The sequence below is a fragment of the Lynx rufus genome, unplaced genomic scaffold (genome assembly GCF_022079265.1).
Source record: "Lynx rufus isolate CCGP_SWC_20201006 ecotype Redwood Valley unplaced genomic scaffold, mLynRuf1.p SCAF_5, whole genome shotgun sequence".
Classification (NCBI taxonomy): Eukaryota; Metazoa; Chordata; class Mammalia; order Carnivora; family Felidae; genus Lynx; species Lynx rufus.
Genome location: NW_025814867.1, coordinates 77934480 through 77943288, shown reverse-complemented (window position 1 = coordinate 77943288; position 8809 = coordinate 77934480). Strand labels below are relative to the sequence as shown.

At 50.7% G+C, this 8809-nt stretch overlaps 1 protein-coding gene across 2 annotated transcripts; it reads right to left on the bottom strand.

Moving 5' to 3' along the window:
- Positions 1-615: 615 nt before the first annotated feature.
- On the bottom strand, positions 616-7539 carry AHSG (alpha 2-HS glycoprotein). 2 transcript variants are annotated; one of them, XM_047100246.1, is made up of 7 exons: positions 7327-7539; positions 4971-5081; positions 4514-4598; positions 3979-4142; positions 3026-3127; positions 1590-1673; positions 616-942 (listed from the first exon to the last, which is right to left on the bottom strand). In XM_047100246.1, the coding sequence occupies exons 1-7, from the start codon at positions 7537-7539 to the stop codon at positions 616-618; spliced, it is 1086 nt and encodes a 361-aa protein (XP_046956202.1). The 2 variants fall into 2 exon arrangements, with proteins under 2 accessions (XP_046956202.1, XP_046956203.1); XM_047100247.1 differs by lacking the exon at positions 1590-1673.
- Positions 7540-8809: the final 1270 nt, after the last annotated feature.

Genomic DNA, 8809 nt, shown 5'->3' with positions numbered 1-8809 from the left:
TGAAAAGAATGATTTTCTCATAAGGAAATGAGCACGTTCTATGACCTGTGAGCAGATCCTGGTCTCATCATTTTTCTTGCGCAAGTAATACGGCTGATTTTTGTTCCATTTTATTTCTGTTTTCATTTTGATTTTGCTTAGGGACATTCGTGATGTGTTTGTTTTGAAGACAGACCACACATGTGAGCCTGGAGGGAATAGGCAATAATCATGACCACATTTCAGCTTAGAACCTTCTCTAATAAGGAAGGTCCTTCAGTCACTTTTATTTATAAGCTAATATTAGGCTGACAAGAGCACCTCTCAAAGTCACAGTTCCAACCATTTTTGTGAGGTCAAAGAAGACAGAGAACACAATGGTAGCGGCCGAGCGTCAAAACAATGACGATCAAGTTGCCAGCCTTATACCTTCCATGACACAGAACTGCCACCACCCCCCTCCCCCTGCCCCCACTTCCATCCTCTGAAAAATGAAGAGGAGTTGGGATTGAAGACTTGATATTCATCTAGACCAGTGTAGCACCTGCTTTGATAGCAAACGAGGCCCCACCCATACCCAGACTTGGACAATAATGGTGGCTATGTTCCTGGGCCAAATCTTTTCATCTCTGACATCTAGATCTTGAAGTGTCTGATTCTCCCTGGGCAAGGACGGACCACTGGACCAGCAGCGACAGGAACGCTAGGCTGCGCCACATTGGGTACTTTGCCCACGTGGACTGCTTCTCCTGAGGCTGACTCCACTGAGGCCACACCCATGAAGGCATGGCGCAAGTCGTAGTGGGCCCGGTGTCCCGGCAGGGGTGCCTGGGGGGCTGCCACCACCACAGGTCCCACCACCAGGGCAGCTGCAGGCGGGTCAGCCGGAGAAGGTGCAGGTACAGCTGAGTCTGCCACGGGGGACGCTTCAGTGCCATCTGGTTGGGGTTGCGGGAGCACAGGCTGGAGAGAGGACCATTTCTACATGTTAGCTACCTTTCTCCTCCCAAGCAAGGCCCCCCACGCTTCTGGATAGAATCCCACCCAATTCTCTCAAAGTAATAATTTTCATTTGCAAGGAATCTGGCAAAAAAAAAAAAAAAAAGAACTACCTAGGTGCAAAGGATTGTCATCAGAGCCACAAGGGAGGGGTAACTGGCCTCTGGTAGCCCCTTTCTCACCAATTATCTTGGGATCAGTGGACTCACACATCCACCCCACAAGCAAAAGCATCCTGCCTTATAGCTTTTCCCAGCTGTGTCCCCCTCCTTATCATCTACACCTGCAGCCACTGGGAGCTTCCAGGCATATCTGGCCACCTGTTCTGTGCCGCTCAGAATACCACCCCCACCCCCTGCAAATAGAAAGGCTCACTTGTCAACCGCTCCCCAGGATGGGCTCTACCCTGCAGCCACTAGCTCCTGGGAGGGGGAGGCATGGCTAAAACACGCTTCTATTTGTTGATGATTACATATACCCCACAGCTACTTATACTGTGGGGCTCAGAAGGGCAGGGCAGCAAATGCCCTGTAATTACTAACACACTGCGTAACTGTTAAGGCATCACTGTATTCTGAAGATGAGGGCAGGTATATCCATGATGCCCTTACCTGTGTCTGGAACATGGTGCAGGTCACTGCAACATCTTCCCCACCCACCTTCTCAGTGAGTGTTGCCTTACAGAAGCCATATTGCTGCCCACAGAAAGAGAGAAGCTATTGGAACTGGTTTAAAAAGCGGATTTTCTCCCCCAAAGTTTCACTGACACTCCAACAAGTCAGAGGGGAAAAAACTAAATGCTTAATCCTTTAACATTTTTTCCCCTGAAGTATTCTAGTTTCTGTCTCTAGAAGATAGGCAGTATGTAACTCTAAGCAGAAGGTTGGAAATACAGGTATGCTCTGAGATTGTAAGAGATCACCCATAATCCCAGAAGGAGTGGTGACCCAGGAGAACTTCTGTTAACATATATGTATTCCCTTCTTATTTTTAAATATATTAAAAAATCACTTAAAAATTAGGATCATTGTGAAGCGCCTGAATGGCTCGGTCGGTTAAGCATCTGACTCTTGATTTCCGCCCAGGTCATGATCTCACAGTTCGTGGGATTGAGCCCTGCGTCAGGCCCTGCACAGTCAATGCTTGGGATTCTCTCTCCCTCTCTCTCTCTCTGTCCTTCCTCCACTCTCTCTCTCTCTCTTTCTCTCTCAAAATAAATAAATAAACTTAAAAAAATTAGGATCATTGTGACTACGCCATTTTGTCTCCCGTTTTTCACTCACTATAATAACATTTTCTTCTATCATTCATTATTCTTTTAAAACGTATTTTTTTTTTTTTTTTTTTTTGGGACAGAGAGAGACAGAGCATGAACGGGGGAGGGGCAGAGAGAGAGGGAGACACAGAATCGGAAACAGGCTCCAGGCTCTGAGCCATCAGCCCAGAGCCTGACGCGGGGCTCGAACTCACGGACCGCGAGATCGTGACCTGGCTGAAGTCGGACGCTTAACCGACTGCGCCACCCAGGCGCCCCTAAAACGTATTTTTTAAAGATCTGTATAATTTTCTATTTACATGTTGTTCCATGATCCCCTCCTGTTGGACATTTGAGTCTTTTGGGGGTCATTTTGAATCCGTGATGAATCATCTTATTAGGTCTATTCCTGGCAAACATTTCTGGTGATCTCTTTAGGATAAATTCCTAGACGTGGACATTACCGCACTGTGGACTTGAAAGGTTTCATATCAGAGGTGTATCTAGAAAATCTACAACACACTCCTGGCAGCCGGGCATGACCCAGCCTCATTAGGAAACAGCCTCTGCCTTTCTCCTACCTCCAGGGACCTCCAGTGGGTGAGATGACTTGGTGACAGCCCGTGAGGGGGAAGGCCACGTTACAGAGGAGGGCCTGGCATGACCCAGCCCCCCAGGGAGCGGGTATTCTTCACTGTGACCTCTTTCTCCCCAGCCCCCCAACACCAATTGCTCCGAGGATCCTCTGTGCTACAACCAGTTCGGCCATCCCCGGGCCCCCGGCCTGCTCACCTTTTCTGCCAGCAGGTTGCACTTAGCTGGATCCGTGACCTCTGCAGCAACACAGTCAGTGGCAGCCACCGCAAACTCCACGTACGTGGAAGGCGGAAGAGGCTGATGGGAACAAATGAAAATGCATGTGAGGCCACGTGACTCAACCAGAAAAGGCAGGGAAGGAGAGGCCGGAGGGAAGCAGCCAGGGCTGTGTTGTTGCACACTCCCGGGAACAACATTCGCGTGGACCCCACCGCGTGGCCGGGAAACATGGCCCCGGTGGCTTACCCAGGGCGGTTACCCTGGGACGCTCACACTGATAAAATAACGCTATTTGGTGTAGTCTGGGGTGGGGGGTTGGGAGAACCACGGATCCCGGTTAATTAGCCTCCCCACCTATACCTGTCATGTATTGCCAAGGATGCCGCCGCTGGCAGCCGGGAGGCCCCATTTCTCAAATACCAGAATTCTGTGGCGCTCTGGTGTGCTGAGCGGTCCACTGTGCGGTTCGGTGTGTTTCAGTGATTCAAAGGGCATTGTGGGATCCTGCCACTGCATGCCCACCTTTCTAAGCCTCAACTAGGAAGGGCCGTGGCTTGATGGGTGGCGAGGCGTGATAAAGACGTGGCGCCCTGGGAATTTAGAGCGAGCGCTTCTGGATAATGTCGAAACTCCCACTCGCTGCACAGCGAGCCCTGGTGTTATAGCTAGTACTGAGGAAGCCAGGGCAGACAGCGGCTGTCAGAGTGACTCAGCAGGGGTGACGTACCGAGGGTTCTTTGGGTCCTCGGGACACCCGGCGTCCTCATATCGCTCATACTCCTAAGGATACTTTCTTCCCTTTTTCTCACCACCCACCTTGCCTTCCTGTCACTGCCTCTGCACCTGCTCCGTCCCTCCCCGCTGTTTCACCACCTACATTCCCCAAGGGCCACCAAACCGCCCCGTCTGTCCGAGGGCCTCAGTCTTACCACAAGTTGAGCCCGGGAGACTTCCACAAGCTGAAAATAGGAGCCATTGCTCTGAGTGTTGAACGCGGTCAGGGCAACCTCTACTGCGTGCACTACCTTGGTGTCGTTCAGCGGGGCCAGCAGGGGGCACTGTGGGCACACCTTGCGCACGTCCTCCGCAGAGTCTACGCCCAGAGAGAAATCGAATCTGGGTTGTAATTCTCCACAGCGTTCACCCCAGCTCTGCTTATTTTGCAAGGCCTAGGACATGCTCCAAATGGCTTCAGGTGTTTTCTCTGCTTCTTACTAAACCTTCAGGTGGCTCCTGTCATGCTGACATTTCGGCAGGAGCCCCTCTCGCCAAGGGGCAATTTCCACCTCCAGTGACAACAGCTCCTTAAAAAAACAGTTTTACAATTCCAGATCCCGGGAGATTTGGCCCCTTCTTTTCCTCACCAACAAGGAAGCCCAAACTAGTTACACTGAAAACAACGCAGGTCCTTTCCTCACTCCACAAGGTAAAAATAAGAACAATAATCATCATCATCATCTCTACCTGGACTGGAATCACATTTTGCAAACAACACGGTAAACTGGCCATCCTGTTTCAGCACCTGGAAATCACAGTCCCCTTCCACAGCCTGGAGAAATAAACCCACAGTGAAGCCTCAGAAGGAGGGCTGGCCTTTCATTTTCCACTGGGATCCCGGGGCTGGGGTGCGGGGCGCTCCCTCAGACGTGGTTGTCAAAGATGAGCCTCATGAAATCACCTTGACCCGGTGACACTGACATACGGTGTTCACTGGTGTGGGGAAAGGGCTACAACAAGAGGGCTCAACTGTTGTAAGACTCAGCCCCAGAGAAGGCAGCATCCAATGGTAATTTTAGCGACTGCACGCTGGCTAGCCATGAAGGCAGGCTGGGGAGCTGGGCAACACGGGGCCTGCACTTTGCAGAACCACCAGGGACCTGGCTGGGGCACCACCTGCAGTCACTCTAAACGGGGCACTCACATGCTCCATCAGTTGTCTCACGGTGCAGTTTGCCACGGGGGTGGGGTCCCGTATGTAGCACGTGGTTTCGAGCGTGTCTATTTCGAGCTCAAACACCTCCCCCATTGGCCTCTGTGGAGACACAGAATGAAGCAGTGAGCGGCCTGATCCCGTTGCGCGGGCGAGAGAGTGAGCACCCAGCGGGCTGGAAGTAACGCCTGTTGGAGAGGCGAGGGACAGGTCATTGCTACTGTTAGTCTGCACCTCCACCGAGCTCTGACCTGGCCTGTGGGCAGGACAGGGACCAGGGCTTCTCAGGTCTACTTCTGTCGGCTGCGCGAGCTCAGACGGTGTTTGCAAGGAAGAAGGGACCGTGGCCTTGGACGGGTTGATGGAACCACAGTCATCACCCTGAGCTCTACTTGGAAGCTAAACGTGAGCACTGACTGATACTTCACTTTGAAAATTTCACGCTTCGATCGGCGCTTTGAAAAAAAAATCAGCTTTCGTTTTTTCTCAATCAAGTGGCAAAGTAAGGTGGTGTAGGATAATATCTTACCTTAATGGTCTCTCCTGTATCTGCTCCATCCCTCCCTCTGCTTCTTTCTGCTTTCCCTCTCATCATCTAATTTCCCTCCTTCTCCATTTTCTTTTCCTTCCTAAAGGAAAAATTGTCCTTGGCGGTTTGTCATGGGGCTTGCCTAGTTGCTTCCCTCTACTGCCCCCTGCTGGAGACGAAGGGGAAGCGCGAGCCTCCCTCTGAGACTGCGGAAGCTGTGAGTTGCCGTTACCGTCTAGAAGGAATAGCAAGGAAGGCAGATAGGGGAGCCCTGAAACTCCTTGTGGTTATTCTTGCCAGTTCATCTGTTTCTGTATCCTTTCTGCAAAGGCTGGAAAATCCAGAATATACAAGTATGTTTTGTTTTTTTTTTTTTTAGCCCAGCTCTGATTGCCTCTCATTTAGTTCTGCCTGACTCGCTACTACCTGAAACCTAGGGATCTCTTTGCCAAGGAGAAGCTGTGTTTTATGATGTGCAGATGTGCCCAAATTAAACGTCCTGAAGACACTCACAGCTGCAGAAATAGAAGCAGGTACTCCTGGGTTTCTCTAGGAAAGCACCTGTCAAGCTCTGCCTTTAAGTGAAGATTGCAACCTCCGTTCCTTACTTTTCCCTCAAATGCTTATGTTGTGTGTTATTTCCCCTGACCTCGTGGGTGTTTCCTCTGAACCACCACTGGGCGTCAGTACAGTTGCAGCCCTCCTAAAATCCATCCTGATGTCTAATATTTGTCCCACTGTGAGATCAGAGGTTAGTCCCGACATCCAGATACTTACCTTATTCCCTCCTTTGGGTTGTAAATATCTTGTAAATATCTTTCGTGTTTGAGCTCAAAAGAAAAACTTTCTCACTTTTATGTTAGGTTGAACCATTAAAATGCCAATATTTGACTGGTTTTAATATACAAAAGTAGAAATTTCTTATGGTTCAGCTTAATATCTCTCATGGCACGTGACACTGGTTCCTGCCCATGAAAGGCTTGTATTCAATTGTTTGCTGCAAGAATCACCCTTCATCAGATATAAAATCTAATTCAAAATAGGCAGTAGACATATACCTTTTCCCCATTGCCCCAAATCTCTCGACTGTTCCACAAGCCATATTTTCCAGCTTAATCTTTATTGTCACTGGCTTCAGACTGCATCAATTACTTGTCTAGCTTGTGAAGAGGTAAACGCCATTCGTGCCAAGATTTCTTTCTGAGAGGTGGGCACCTCTCTTTGGGAGGTAACTCGTGTAGAGGAAGGAACATGGGTTCAGAATCAAATCCCAGCCCAATGTTTACAAGTTATATGATCCTGAACAACAACAAAATGCCCTAATGTCAGAGGCTCGGGTTTCTCTCATGTAAGACAAGGACAATACCTACCACACAGGACTGGGGGCTGGGAGGGAGTAAGGAGATCGTGTATGGGAAGGGGCCTGGCGCACAGTAGATGGCTGTCAAATGCTAGTTTCATTCATTCTCAGTCTTCATCCAGAGAAACGGAATTTCATTCCAGAGAAATCGGCCAGAATCCTGCATCTTGTGCATAGAGTTTTCTAGCAAGCCGCGCTTTCTACCTGTGCTGTTCAAAATATTCCTCGAAGCCCTTCTTGTCCCACACACCTCCTCACCCCCATCCAGCACCCTCTGAGACCCATGACCACAGCTCAGAATGTCTCGATCCCCCACTTGCCCCCTCCCTCACTCCTGAGAAGAAATCAGAGAGTTTGACCCTCTGCAGTTTCATTGTGTTGGGAGATGTGATCTTTGAGACACCCAGCTGAGCTCCACACATGGGTTCTTTCGGCTCAGACACAGAAGGCTCACTTACCCGAGGCCACACCTTCACTTTGTCAATCTGGTTCAAGGTGTGCTTGTAGCCCTGAAGAACGTGGTTATTTATGTAGTCCACGGCCACCAGGGCTGCTTGCTCTGTTTCTGGGTCATCACAGTCCAGTTCCCTATAAACCAGACCTGGTATATGCGGGGCAGCATGGCAGCCCCAGAGCTGAGCAAGGCAAAGGAGCAGGGCGAGGGACTTCATGGCTGCTCCAGAGGGACCCTAGCAGGTGGGCAGATGGCTGGAAGCCTCAGGACCAACCCAGGGGCTCTGCTCTGAAAAGTAGACCAATGGAGGGCCAAAGGCTTTATTTATCTGTCAGAACCTGCCGGGGGAATTGCATAAGGACGTGGGATGATTTCTGTTCTGGTTCCAAGTAAACCCTTGCAAACATCAGCCCCGGAAAAGCAAACAGGTTAGGACATCTCTGGTCCCCAAGAAATCTGCCAAAGTCAATGCTGCTGGGGGCAGGTGGAAGGGGGTGGGGAGATGCTCCGGAGTCAGCTTGGAACACAGAGGAGAGGAGGTGTGCACCAAGGCAAGGTGAGGAGGGGCCGGCACAGCCAGCCCTGAAGTACTGTGGGTTCAGCAGAGGAAGTGCCCTCTACTGAGATCTGAGCACGGCATGGGGCCCGTGAGGGGAAAGTAGGGCCCGGCAGCAAAGTGATAAAGTCGTCTAATATGAAAGAGACTTATCTCCTCCTGGAGGGAGAACGAGGCCCACAGATGTAGCAAAGATACAGGTGATCCAGAGTGAGCAGGGAGAGCTTTGGGAGATGCTGAGACCTTGGGTAAGGTCCTTGAAGAAAAGAAGGGAGGAAGGGAAAGATTTCTGCCTGAAGTGTGGAACAGGGGTGAGAGGAGGGTTCCCTGCAGCAGGGCGGGGTGGGCTGCCCTTTCAGAACGCACGGCCTGGGCCCTGGGTAGCTGGATGCCATTGGCGCCTCGGCCAGTTCACAAGTGCGCGGAGGGGAGCCCTGGTCTAACAGAAACTCCCTTGGCCAAACTCTGGGCTTGAGTCCCATGCTGCAGGCTGAGCTGCTTTGGGGGCAGCCAAGAATACAAACACTTCCATGATGCCCTTCACAGCCTTAGCCGAATTAAGGTCCTGACGGCCAGAGCCCAGGGCCACAGTGTGGGTTCCAGGCCCTGCTCATAAGTGGCCCTTGCCAATCCCAGTGGAGGGTGGGCACGGCAGTGAGAGGCTTGGAAAATATCGCAGAGAGACCTGGCTGGGTTTAGCCTGGAGCAAAGAAGCCCTAACATGAAGACCTACCTGTTCTTCACATATTTAGAGGTCACCATTATGTGGTAGACAGATTTAACCAGTTGTCTGAGTAGTGTTTCAGAGAACAACACTTCATTTTCTTGGGGGGGGGGGGAAAGAAGGAGACCTTCTACAAGGAAGCTTATCCATATCAATTTTCTGGGAGCTTGGAGGTAAGTAAGGGGGATATATGACATGGCCAAGAAG

Bases quoted from the DNA above. Each gene is read 5' to 3' on its own strand.
- AHSG (XM_047100246.1), bottom strand. From the start codon at position 7,539: ATGAAGTCCCTCGCCCTGCTCCTTTGCCTTGCTCAGCTCTGGGGCTGC. The intron at 5,082-7,326 runs GTAAGTGAGCCT...GTGTCTCCACAG, and splicing joins AAGTGAAGGTGTGGCCTCGG to AGGCCAATGGGGGAGGTGTT. The intron at 3,128-3,978 runs GTAAGACTGAGG...TGTTCCCATCAG, and splicing joins TCTCCCGGGCTCAACTTGTG to CCTCTTCCGCCTTCCACGTA.